At 34.2% G+C, this 13,498-nt stretch overlaps 1 protein-coding gene across 26 annotated transcripts in view; it reads left to right on the top strand.

Moving 5' to 3' along the window:
• Positions 1-13,498, top strand: part of LOC145292934 (protein polybromo-1-like) — a 172,713-nt gene that overhangs the window by 42,005 nt on the left and 117,210 nt on the right. For 22 of the 26 annotated variants that reach the window (XM_080139189.1, XM_080139151.1, XM_080139227.1 and 19 more), the window contains exon 7: positions 9,400-9,485. The exons of the other annotated variants lie outside the window; for them this stretch is intronic. In XM_080139189.1, coding sequence (XP_079995315.1) covers positions 9,400-9,485 — 86 coding nt within the window. The remainder of the gene's footprint in view (positions 1-9,399; positions 9,486-13,498) is intronic. 26 annotated transcript variants of the gene reach the window in all.

The following is a 13,498-nucleotide window of genomic DNA, read 5'->3' on the forward strand; positions in this document are numbered from 1 at the left end:
TATGATAATAATAATAAAATATACCAATGTTCATAAATCAAAAAATTATGGTTATTATTCCTGGTAATGTTGGAATATACTTATTATTCATGATGTAAAATTAATTTTAAATACAACAATAACATACTAGGATGCTATTAACTATTCATACTAATATTACTAAACTATCTGTCTTTAACCAGTATTTATTTTGTGGAGTCATATTGCTAAGAGGACGACTTAGACAAAAATAATTCCAAATATATTCAGGTTTACAATTTTTTTCATCAAGATTTAAAAAATTTGGTTTAGTGTTTCGATATTTTTTATTTCAATAAATATTTGATTAAAAGTAAATAACAAAAATAATTTGATGTGTATTTATAAAATTTACGTATAGATGAGAAACACAGTGATGCATATAATCTTGTCAGATAATTTTATTGATTGCACTATTACACTATCTATCATAGTGCATTTCTCTGCTGAAGATGGTTTATGTAGAAAGACTGAAGTATTTGAGTAAACATCAACCATCACCACTATGGTACCTTCTGTAACTAGTTCCTACTCAACTTTAAAAACGTTTGTACGATTTCTCCTCAGAGTTCTATCAAAGGGGTATAACTTGTTTATCACAATAAAGCCTTTATTTCATTGGTGCAGAAAAATTTATTTCTTGATGTCAAGAATATTATTTTTTATGAAGCATGAAAAGTGATTGACCTCAGACTTAAGTCCAAATATGAAAACAGAAATTGGAATGTTTTGTTGAGATTAGGACACATCATTCTATGTCCCCTTACAAAGATTAAAATAAATATGCCTAGAATTCTTATTCAAATTTTGATTAAAATCCATTATATAATTTTGACTTTAGAAAATGTCTAAAATTTAAGACTTAAGCTTACAGGGTCCTATAAATATAAATTGAAACTCAAGAAATTCTACTTAGTGTCTGTTGACTATGGATCAAATTAATGCAAATCTGAAATATTATAATTTTTAAATGCTCATATTATGCTCTCTAATAACCCTTTAAAATACTCAAAAGAAACTAAAATTTGGATAATTAATTGATGTCTAAAACCTATTGTTAAAATTTCACGAAAAATGGTAGGTATATAAAATCTTAGAACATCAGTGTGTTTTGATAACAAATAGTTTTTATTTCATTTAAATTCAAAATTTTGCTCATAAGATTATATGTATTGGCATGTTGTTTAAACAAGAACAGTCAAAAACACTATCTTATATTATTTGGATTACTATTTTCATGTTGGTTGTTATTTTCAAAATATTCTTATTTTGGTTATTATTTTCAAAACATCTATTTCGAAAATGGCAACCTAAATTAGAATTGTAGTCAAAATAACTCCAATAATTCAAACTATCAATTCTCATTTAAAAAATTGTGAAACACTAATGATTTTGATGTTTTGGATGCTTTATGAACTTTTGTGCATCTAAATGTCAAATATAGTGAGCATTTTTGTGCTGTTTTTTTTACTCATGTTCACCCCTAACAAGGCATATCGCCACTTGGCTGTAAGGGGCTACTATTTCGGACCATGCCGAGGAAAGATTAACATGATGTTGGTTTACATTACATTTAAACTTCTGCATATCAATAAGAGGGGCGTGCAATAAGTAATGCCCCTGATCCACTTCTCATAGCAGTAGAGCAACGAAACTTGGCACAGTTATTAGTCTTTCTCTACATAGGAACCACCCAGAGTTATGCATTTCTCCCATCGTTTGATGCAGCTCTGGAGACCGTTTTTGTAGAACATCCCAGGTTGGTCCTCCAACCATGACGTGACTTCAGAAATCAAGGCTGCATCATCTGGGAAATGCTTTCCTTTCAAAAACAACTTCATGGCTGGGAAGAGTTGAAAGTCAGAGGGTGCAAGGTCAGGAGAGTAGGGAGGATGGAGGAGGATTTCATAACCACACGCTCGTGCTTCTGATCTGGCGACATACGAGTTGTGGACTGGAGCATTGTCCTGCAGGAGGAGGGTATCTTTGCTGATCTTGCCCCGCCTCTTGATTTTGATAGCTTCCCTTAATTTCCTCAAAAGGCTCCTGTAATTGTTGTACCTTTGCCAGGAAATCTGTCATCACTACTCTGTCCTGGTCCCAGAAGACTGTGAGCATGACCTTGGCAGCGGAGAGCTGCACCCTTGCCTTCTTTGGAAGTAGTGAGTCCAAGTGCTTCCACTGCATTGACTGGGCTTTGGTCTCTGGATCATAGTGATGGACCCAGGTTTCATCCTGTGTAATCAGTCTTTTGAAAAATTTTGACTCCTCTTCTTGGCACATCTCCAAATTCATTCTCGAGCACTCAACGTGTTCTCGCTTCTGGAATGGTGTGAGCAACCTGGGAATCCATCTGGCAGACACCTTAGTTTCCACAGACCCTGTACTAATCTGGACATCTTGGGCTATTTGGCGAATAGTAATGCGCCGATCTTCCAAAATGGCATCTTCAACTTGACGGATAGATGCCTCATCAATGGCAGAAGGGGAATGACCAGGTCTGGGAGCTGTTTCTACAGAGTTCCGGCCATGTTTGAATTCACGATGCCAGCATTTTACAAGGTCATATGATGGGGCATTATCGCCATAATTTTCTTTCATTTAATCAAAAGTCTCCTGTGGTGTGCGTCCTTTCAAATACAAAAACTGGATCACTGCTTGACATTCAACAGGCTCCATTTCACACCTGACTCAGTTCAAACACCTGTAAAACAGAAACCACAATTAGTTCAGAGCTGTAATTTACCACATAATCCGTAGAGATATAAATCATTGCACATGCAAAATTTCAGCTAGATCAGACAACTGGAAGTGGGTCAGGGGCATTACTTATTGCACGTCCCTCGTACAGCCTGGGAAACAGGTAGCAGGAAGGAAATTCCAAAGTCTAGCTATTTGAGGGAAGAAACCATTAAAATAGAAAGCTTTCTGGCATTTAGGGACTTCAACAGTGAAGGGAGTTAGATTTTATTGCTAAGCGGGTTTGTCAAGGATATGTAGGTCGAGGGGGCACAAGTGCAATGAGTTCATCAGAGCACATGCCATTAAAATGTTTGTAAAATAGGCATAGAGATGAAACATTGTAGCGATGGAACAGGGGTTGGAGCTTAGTTGGCAAAGTGGGACCTATTAGATTGACAACTCTTTTTTGAACCCTATCCAAGAGAGAGAGGTTAGTGGTAAATGCTCCAGCCCAGATGTGGCAACAATACTCTATGCATGGACGAATGTTGGCTTTGTAGAGTTATAGGATACTCTCAAGTGTGAGTAGTTTTCTAGTTTGATAGAAGGAACCCACCTTCTTTGCAGTAGCTTTCACAAAGTCCTCAATATATTTGTTATAATTTATATTGCCCGCAAATGTTAGGCCGAGGAGTTTGAAGGGAGAATTCTCAGGTGAGGTGTTATTTGTCATGGATATAGGTGATTGGAGAGGCGTCTTATAATTGTTAAAGGAAAGCAACTTAGTCTTATTAGCATTAAATGTTACCATCTATTTACGGCCCCATTCCACTATAGTCTGGAGGTCATTTTCTAACGATTCTGCCATTGTCTTAGATTTATGTACATCTGTTCTTCCTTCATGCATCCAAGAGCATTGTATCATCAGCAAATATACCCATCTCGAACACAATATTATCAGGGAGGTCGTTTATGAATATCAGGATTAATAGTGGTCCAAGGATCAACCCCCGAGGCACTCCCGCATTAATGTTATGCTGCTTGGATGTACATCCATCAATGATAACCTAGATGGTCCTATTGTCTAAGAAGGATCTAATTATATTTAATATACGTTCAGTTATACCATAGCATTTAATTTTCATTAGCAGTCCTTTGTGCCAGACTTTGTCAAAAGCCTTGAATATATCAAGGACTACAGCCCTGGCTTCACCTGTCTTATCCAATACATGGTATATGCGTTCAGAGGTGGTTGTTAAAATATTTGCTGTAGAATGATATTGCCTAAATCCATACTGTTTGTCAGAGAAAAGATTTGCTTTTGCAAGGTGGTGAACTAGTGCTTGATTGATTTAGGGTCTCAAAGATTTTAGTGAAGAGGGAGAGGAGACTGATAAGGCGATAATTGAGAGGGTCACTCCTTTCAACAGAATTCTTGTACACTGGTACCGCAGATACCATCTTCCAGCTATTAGGGAAGCAAGATTTAGAAAGGCATTTATTGTAGAGCTTAGAAAGTACAGGGGCTAGCTCAGCTGAGCATTTCTTAATTAGTATAGCAGAGATGAGATCAGGCTCACATGCTTTGGAGATGTTTAAGTTTTTTATGATATTGCGGACATGCGAAGGGGTGATTTTTACATCATCTAGTGTGGCTCTAGTCCGCATAGGGAAATTTGGGAAGGAGTTTGTTGACTCTAAGATGGAGGCGAATCACTGGGCAAGCAATTCTACCTTCTTGGTTGCTGTGCATGAAACCTTCTGGGTGTTGGATAGTGGAGGAATTACTGATTGCCTTTTATTCACTACACTATTATAGATTTTCCAGAAATCACGAGTTCCTATTTTTTGCGATTCCATGTGTTCCCTGATTATTTCAGCATGTTTTCTTTTTGGTGTCACTATTTCTCTCTTACAATGATTTCTAGCATCTACGAATTTTTACCTGTTTGTATTTGACTTATGACATACAAACCGGCAGAATGCATACTGTCTTTGTGCAATGGCAGTTGCACAATCTGTAGTGAACCATGAGGATGAGTAGGGCTTGCTATAATACTGCCGTGTAGAAACGTGTTTCAATGCTCACTTTGTACCATTCAGTTGTCTTCTTAGCACACTGTTCAGCAGAAAGAGAGAAGATATCGGCCCATGGGGCATCTCTGATGTGTTCTCTAATGGCTTCCAAGTCATCCCTTTTGTAGTACCTTGTTGTTTTAGTGGTGTTGTTTTAGGCAATGGCTTCTCACCTTGGGGTTGGGATTTAAGTGTGATGTCAACTGATACGACTAGGTGGTCTAAATTTCTAAGTGGACTGTGAGCATTAGTTACACAATCCTCAGATACTGTGGTGAGGAATAGGTCTAGAAGTGAAGCCTATTGGAGTTCATGATCTGGTAGGTGGGTTGGGAACATGACTTTCTGTGAGGGAATGGAGTATAGAGAAGCTATTTGTAGTGTCTAGCTCCATCTGTGTAACCTGAGAAAGCAAGCCAATTTTTATGGTAGACATTAAGTTACCAAACGCATGTATTTGGGTGTTACTATCTAAGGAGAGTGCTGCATCTATACTATGAGAGACATGATTGATTAGCGTACAGTCCTGAGTTGAGGGAGAACGGTAGAGAAAATATAAGTAACTCACGCAGTGATGAAAGGCTAGTTGAAAACACATAAAAGCTTGGTCATACGATTCAAGATGTTACTCTCTAGTTAAAGGAAGGGTATTATGAATATAGACTCCAAGCCTGTGCATATATCTATCTGAGTCCTTACGACAAAGAGGGAGGTATCCTGTCATGTTAAAGTAGTTAGAGGGGAATGCTAAGATATCCAGGGAGTTTACTAAGATGTAAGACTTTACATGATCTAGTCCTCTAAGCCCACAGATATTTTTGAAAGCAAGCCTCAAGGGAGGAGGTAAATTGGTTTTATTTGGGTGGTTATCTGGTTTGATTGTGATATTTGTTTGGGTTGTCATTTCATTACGTTTTTGTTTAATTTCAGGTTAGGGGAAGACTGCTGTTTCAGTTTTAATGCAGACATAAACAACATGGTGATATCTGCAATACTATCATGCAGTAAAATTTTAAATTCAAATAAAAATATTTACTTGTTTGTTAGCAAAATGCACTGATATTCTACTGGAGTACTCCCATTCCCACCGCCCTAAAAAAAAAAAAGAAAAAAGAAAAATAAATGTTTTTCTTTCGGCAAAGTTTTCATAAAGATCCTCCAGTTTTTTGTTGTGATCTTATCTCCATTTTCTCCTATAGAAGCAACACATTTTTATTGCCTGAATTTGATTAATGGGATTTATATTTTTGTTTCTACCTAATTTCTGGACAGAAAGTTTCAAATGTAGTCTTTAAGGTTTGCGAGTAAGAATTATATTTTCAAGACTTTTCCTTTACTTATGATGCTGACTTTGTTTGACTTGTCCAATTTTAAATGAGATTGCTGAAGACAGTCCTATTTTATTTGGAAAGTTTTTCTCTTTCATCTTTCATCATTTGAAAAATAAACCAAACTTGCTTTTGATTTTTCTTGAAAATTTCTTGTCCAATCTCCAGATTCCTCATCATTTCTTTAAATTCCCTATTGAAAATTGTTTATGGAATTGGCTTCTTATGTTTCTTTTTTTTTGTTTTCATTTTTCTATTATTTAGGATGTTATTCCAATGCTTAGCTTACAAAGAATTCTCTTTTCTTCTTAAAGCTCCCATTTTATAAAAATGTTTCATACATATTAACTGAGGTGCTCAACATTGCCTGGGCCATATGCTCCATTTTAATTTCAGTACTTCACAATAATGTGGTGTCAACATACTAAGTAAATATAACACACAATTTTCGTACACTATTTATTTTTTAATCTATTGACTGATTTACGATTTAAGATCTTTTATAAATCTGTTTATACTTAGATGATAGAATTCAAACTTTATTTTCAACCAAATATTAAAAAGCAAAAGCATAAAAAATACTTAATATATAATTTATAGTCTGAATTTGACAAACCTATTTGTAAATCTCTTTTATTAAAAGAAAAAACAAACAACCAGAAAAAAAACACTCTTCCTTCTTGTTTAATTAAATGTGTGGTTATAACCACACTGACACACCTATAAGATTAGCAAAGTTAAGCAACATTAAACCTGACCTGTACTAAATGGATAATTATTTAGGTGGACAAGGTATTGTATATAGCGAATATATCTTAAAACAAAAGGTGTTTGCCCAGAATTCTCTCTATATTAAAAAACAAAAATAAAGAAAAATCTGTATGATGTACATAGAAAGAAAGTATCATGTTTCAAAAATTACGTAAATTGATCAGGTAGTTTTATTTTTATGAATAAAATAATTTCTAAGTAATTAAAGGGAATTCATAGGCATTACAAAAAAAAATCTTGTTTGAATTATGTTGAATTATCTCATTTCTTTCTTGAGACTTTTCAAAATGGTATTGTGAGGTAGTTGCTTCTTGGTTAGCCATAAAATTTTATTTTCTTGTTTAAAAGTAAAAGTACTTGATCAATTCATGAATACATATATCATGCAGATTTTTTTTTTTACATTTGTTTCTTAATATAGGGGGAATTCTGGACAAGCATCCTCGCCAAAAAACAAATTTACAAATCAATCAAATACAAAATGTATTATTTCAGTATAAAATTACTCTATGATGGTTAACATGATATAAAACCCAACAATTAATATTTTGTTTAATGCTTTTCCTATTTCTCTCAAACTGATAATATTTTGGTTAAATATTTCTTTGTGTTTTATATATTAAAAAAAAAAAAAAAACTAATATTTTTCTGTTTTGTTTTTTTTTCCTGAAATTTCGGATGGATTGGGAGGGGAAAAATTGATTGTTTCTGATTTGCCAACAAATACAATTGGATTGATTTTCTTTTCTTTTTTTTTTTTAATCTCCGACGATGATTGCAATCTTGAATAATTTCTAGTTTGCCTGTCTAATGTTGATTTTATGTTGAAAAACATTTAGAAATAAAATGTCCATCACCAAGAGCTTTTATAAAATATTCAGAATTTTTTTTCTTTCAATCAATAACATTTTTATTCTTTTCACTTAAAAAGGGAAGGCAGAACAAACACCAAACTGTGCCCCTCCTCCCTTTCAACGATTTTATCTCAATCCTTAGCAGCAGTTCTTATCAATACTGACCTCCCTCCCTTTTTTGCCCCGGTGAGTGCATGTTATTATTTTTTTTTTCTCTTAGAATTCCTGTAACATGACCAGTACCGTTGTCATCATGAAGGATTCTCTGCTTTCACCCACACCTATTTTCCCCATTCTTACCATTCCTCTTCAAACCACTTTGATTTCTTTCATATCATTCAAGCATATAATTTTTTTTTTTTTTTTCAACACCACTGGCACCACAATTTACAAATCTGAACTTTTCAAGGGGTGGGAGTCTTCTTCAAAATTAAATTAGGTTCACTTTGTTCGTGGGCAGAACTTTATGAGTCCGGATTTGTTTCTCTGGCAGCAACCATATTTCCACCTATCTTTGTGTAAGGAAAACTTGAGATTTTCTGTTGATCTCTTCAGTTTACTATTCTTCAATTTTCTGTAAAACTGCAAAAGCAGGTAAAGTTATTTTTTAATTCCTTCAATTTTGCTGTTTTTTTCTGGCCATGTTTTCCTCTCTTTTTTTTTTAATTACTAGTTTGCCAAAAACAAATGTACTACAGTCATTTTCTGTTTGGAAAAGAATTTATAAACGATGATATTGAAAGTGTCATAGATTTGCCTTAATTTTAGTTTTCAGTTAATAATCTGAAGAATCCTATAATGTTGTTTATTCTTGGCAATTCTAAAATGCTCAAAAAATTTATCTGAAAATAGCTCAAGCAAGAACTGCAAGATTTGTCTTTGTTGTGTCATGTAAAGTGCATATCAAGTCTTATGATTATAGTATACCCATGCCCGAAGTTTGCTTGATTTATGTAGGCATCTGATTTGCATACCATGTTACAGTCTTGTTACAATTATAATCATGGATTTCTTTCTTATAAATGGCATTAAATTGAAATGATTAGTTAATTACTGATTATTATTCCAAGGAAGATTTTTTTTCTCAAATATCAAGTATAAATCTTTTTAGAAAAAGTTTTCTGTTATGCTTGTATCTCTTCTCCAGCCACATTGGTTTCAGATTTGGCGTATGTCTTCTCTAACTTTATCACTAATTGTTTTTATCTTGACTGACTTTAATACATGAATGACTGCTCCTCCCCCTTTTTCAGCCAATATCTTTTGTTTTATCCCATCTTCTCATTGATCAATTCACCAACCTATCCTCATGAAATCTCTTTCCTCCTTTCAGAAGCCAAGCTTTTTTTATTTAGATCCCCACCCCCACCCCAACCTCATTCCTGGCATTGTGCATGGATTTTATTTTCTTTTTAAAAATAATAGTTTAGAGGCTGATCTCTTTCTTTGCTCTCTTTCCAATTGTTCTGGTGACCCTGTCCCCCTTTCCCCTTCTTTTTTCTTCATTTTGTTTGGTGATCCTTTTTTTTTTTGTTCTTTATTTTTGTTTGCTGTCATCTGCTTTTTGTTGGCCGTGTGGTTCCTCTTTTTATAAACAAATTTCTGTCTATTTTTGTTATTTTATCTCCTTTTTTTTCATTCAAAGAATAAAAAATTTTTTTTTGTTTTAGGATGCAGTCACATTGCGAAAAATTATTGCTTCTAGAAAGCATGAATCAGATGCCCGAAAGGCTGTGAAAAGTAGTGCCCGCATCAGGTGAGTCAATTTGCTTAAAAGATAGGGCTGTAAAAATAGAGATGTCTTTATGACAGGCATTTACTTATAAGTTAATCACAATCACAGCAGCAATCAGTCGATTTATATATTTTCTATCTTTTAAAAATTTAACTGATTTTTCTCATTAATTCATCATTTTTCAAAACAGAAATGTTTTTTTTTTATCTACAATTTTTTAGAATAAGCAGTTATGACTATTTGCAATATTTTTTATGCTATGTAGAAAAAGTTGCCAAATCTGAACTAAAAAATCTATCATATATCTCTATAAAGTCACCAGTTGTCCATGCCGAGAGTATTGTGACTACATCTGGGTTGATCCTATTGGACAGGGTGCAAAAAGAATTTCTAATAGGTCCTGCATTGTCTGCCAACCTAAAGCCTCTGTTGCATCATCTCATTGTTACATTCATGTGTTTGTTTTATAAGTACTCCCATGGAAGTAAACTTACTGCTCTTATACCACTAAACAAAATATTTCTCATCAATGTAGAGGTTACTAAGTGCCAGAAGATTTTCTACCCTAATATGCTGTTGGCTTCTTTTCTCAAACTTCTTGTCTCTGGAATTTTCTTCCTGGTACCATTTGTACCAACATGCATAATTTTAAATGTAATGTGATCAAACATCTTACTGCCCAACTCCCCTCCTATGTTGTCCTCCTTATAAATCTAAACCTTATCACAGTAGTCCCTTATGATTTGCTTGGAATTAATAAAAGCAAAAAAAAATGTTCTCACTGTTCCTATTTATCTTTCAGCTAAGTTTTGGTCGCTATACTCTCTGACTTTCTTCAGGTATTTTGTTTGTTCATAGTGATGTTTTTTTCTGAATTATTCTAATATTCAGTGTAGTTGAGCATTATGTAGGTTGAAGTTTCCTGCAGTTTGTTGAGATGTAAGAAACATCAGTATTAACCATGCACAGATAATCAACATATTTGATTATTGGAAAATTGTCACCTTGGATGATTTACTGAAGGCCAGAAGACATGGTCGAAGTGTAGTCGCAAGAAAATAACTAACAATAGTGAGAACAATAGTCCAATAAAAATGTTGTTTAATTATTCAAAATTGTTTTTCCTCATTGAAAACAGATCAGTTGTTAAATTGTTGTAACATTTTTTTTATAAGAAAGCAATGAAAAATTTACTTTTCTAGGCATTTATATTTTGTAATTTTCTTCAATTAAAAAACAAAATAATCTTTCAACAATTTTGTTTTATTAAAAAAAAAAGAAAAGGTTTTCACTTTTCTAGTATGTGTTATTGGCTAAAATATACTCAAAGGATTTTTTTTATTGAAGGACAAAAAATATAGAAGTGAATTAATATGTATATCTGTTGATATGCCTCAAGTTGTAAAATTATTGAGTTGGGATATTAAGCAAAATTTTAAGCAACTGCATTTTGCATCCAGCATTATGACCAATTTTTCTGGCAATAAATCTTTTGTATCACACGTAACTAGCTACTTTGTTGACATTCAGTCAACTCAATTGGGAGTGGCATCTAGCTGTAAGAATTGTTTCATCATGACAACTGAGTGTTTTGTTGAAATAGAGTAACCATCACAGTGGTGATATTGCGACAGAAACAGTTGTTTGTTCTTCTTTTGTCTTGTATTAATCATGGCTCTAATTAATTGAAGCAATTAAAAACAACAAATCCATTATTTGCACTGTGCTCTAATTTCTTTTATTGTTGTATTTTATATAGTATACTTTAGTATTATGTAGATATTATGTAGTGCCAAGCTTCCCCTTGCCTACTGTTGGGATGGGGGGGGGGATTTGAAAAAGCACATCTGTTCAGTTCCATCACTAAAGCCAAAGACTATGGATTCTACTCACTTTCATACAACATCAGCTTTCTTTCATGATGTCATTTGCTGAACACTGTCAGCTTAAATTCTTAACTTCTCATGGAAAATTCTGTTTTTTTTTTTTAAATATAATTTTCATGGAAAAATACACTTTTCTTTCATTTTAACACAACTTATATTACCACACTGAATTTATGACATAAAAAGCTGGAAGTATGTTAAGAAATAAGTAAGTTGCTGGAATCCATGTTTAATAGAGATGTAGTCAATCACCTCAGCAGAAATAACCTTCTTAGTGACATGCAATATGGTTTCCGTTCTGCCAGGTCTACAGCAGATGTGCTAACGGTTATATCTCATAGGATTAGTGAATCTCTTGACAAAGGCTTCCTCTCTAAGGCAATTGCTCTTGACATATCAAAAGCCTTCGATAAGGTATGGCATAAGGGCCTACTTCACAAGATTTCCAGCTACGGTATAACTGGAAATGTTTTCTCAATCATTAAATCATTTCTCTCTGATAGGCTCATAAGGATAGTGGTTGATGGGCAGAAATCAGAGGCCCTCAGTATTAATGCTGGAGTCTCTCAGGGGTCCATCCTGAGCCCAACTCTCTTCCTGATTTATATCACTGATCTCCCAAAACACATACTAAAATCATTTGTTGACATCTATGCTGATGACACGACCATCTACGGCAATGCATCAAAGGCCGTAAATGACAAAGTTCTCTCTGATTCTCTCTCCTCTGATCTCGAGTGCGTGGTACAGTGGGGGAAGAGGTGGCTGGTTACCTTTAATGCATCTAAAACTAAGCTCCTATCTTTACATCATCAACGCTCTGATCCGCATCTGGCATCAATTGAAATGGATGGCTCTCGACTAGGAGAAGCTCCATGTTTTGATAAGCTTCTGAGATTTACCTTTACTCCTGACCTGAAATGGAACATGTACATCAAGTCTATTGCCAAGGTCACTGGAAAAATGGTAGGATCCTTCTACCGCTCCAGAAGATATCTCACTACTGATACAATTCTCTATCTATATAAAAGCCAAGTACGTCCAAGGATGGAGTACTGTTGCCACATCTAGGCAGGAACTGCTAAAAACAGCCTATCCTGCCTTGACAGAGTACAAAATAGGCTTTGTGGCTTAGTAGGGGATGCCCTTTTCTCTTCCGTGCAACTTCTCTCCCACAGGAGAGATGTTGCAAGCCTGTCTTTGTTTTATTGTTACTTCTATGGCAAGTGCTCGTCTGAGCTCCAATCCCTGCCCCCCCCTCGCCAATCTTTCACGAAAAATACCTATCTAGTTGAAACCACTGTCAAAAATTTTCCCCACTCTTTATCTGTGCCAAAATCAAAATGTAGATTCTATGAACAAAGCTTCTTTCTTAGAAGTGCACGTCTGTGAAACTCTGTTCCGTTTGCCTGTTTCCCACCTGACTACAACTTAGATATCTTCAAGTCCAACATAAACAAATTCCTGATGACCTGCCTCCTTAAGTAAGACACTTTATCAAATCTCAACACTAACGTACTGCACACGCAATAACCCTTATCCTTGAGTGGCTTCCGGGCCTTGACAAGTGGTGACCACCTTGTAAAAAAAAACAAAAACAAACTCCCTTGTTCATGAATAGTGATTGTCATTTGAAAGAAAACTTCAACAAGCATTATTACAGAGAAATACTTGTTCTCCAAGCAATCAGCAAAAGTAGTATTTATATATGAATTAGATTTGTTTTAATTCTGTATATTTTTAAAATTATAATGATTAATTTGTTGTGAATTTGTTTACTAAAATACATTGTAGAAATTAATGTAAAATAGTTTCCAAAAGTATTTAAAAAATATTCTTTTATTTTTACCATAATTTTTTTTATTTATACAATATTGTTGTTGTTAGCTTTTTGATTTTGTTAAAATCAAATTTTAAAAATTCTAGGAACAACAACATCAACAACACCACCACCACCACCACCACCACCACCACCACCACCACCACCACCACCACCACCACCACAACAACAACAACAAAACATAAAAACCAGTTTGACAGGCTTTGAAAATTGCAAATATTATTTACAACAATTTAAATAATTAAAGTAATTTTTAAATTGTACAGAATTTAAAAAAAATCGTATTTCATTATTTTTCTCAAATAGTT

This window comes from Euprymna scolopes, chromosome 2 (assembly GCF_053919585.1).
Source record: "Euprymna scolopes isolate OS-2025 chromosome 2, ASM5391958v1, whole genome shotgun sequence".
Classification (NCBI taxonomy): Eukaryota; Metazoa; Mollusca; class Cephalopoda; order Sepiida; family Sepiolidae; genus Euprymna; species Euprymna scolopes.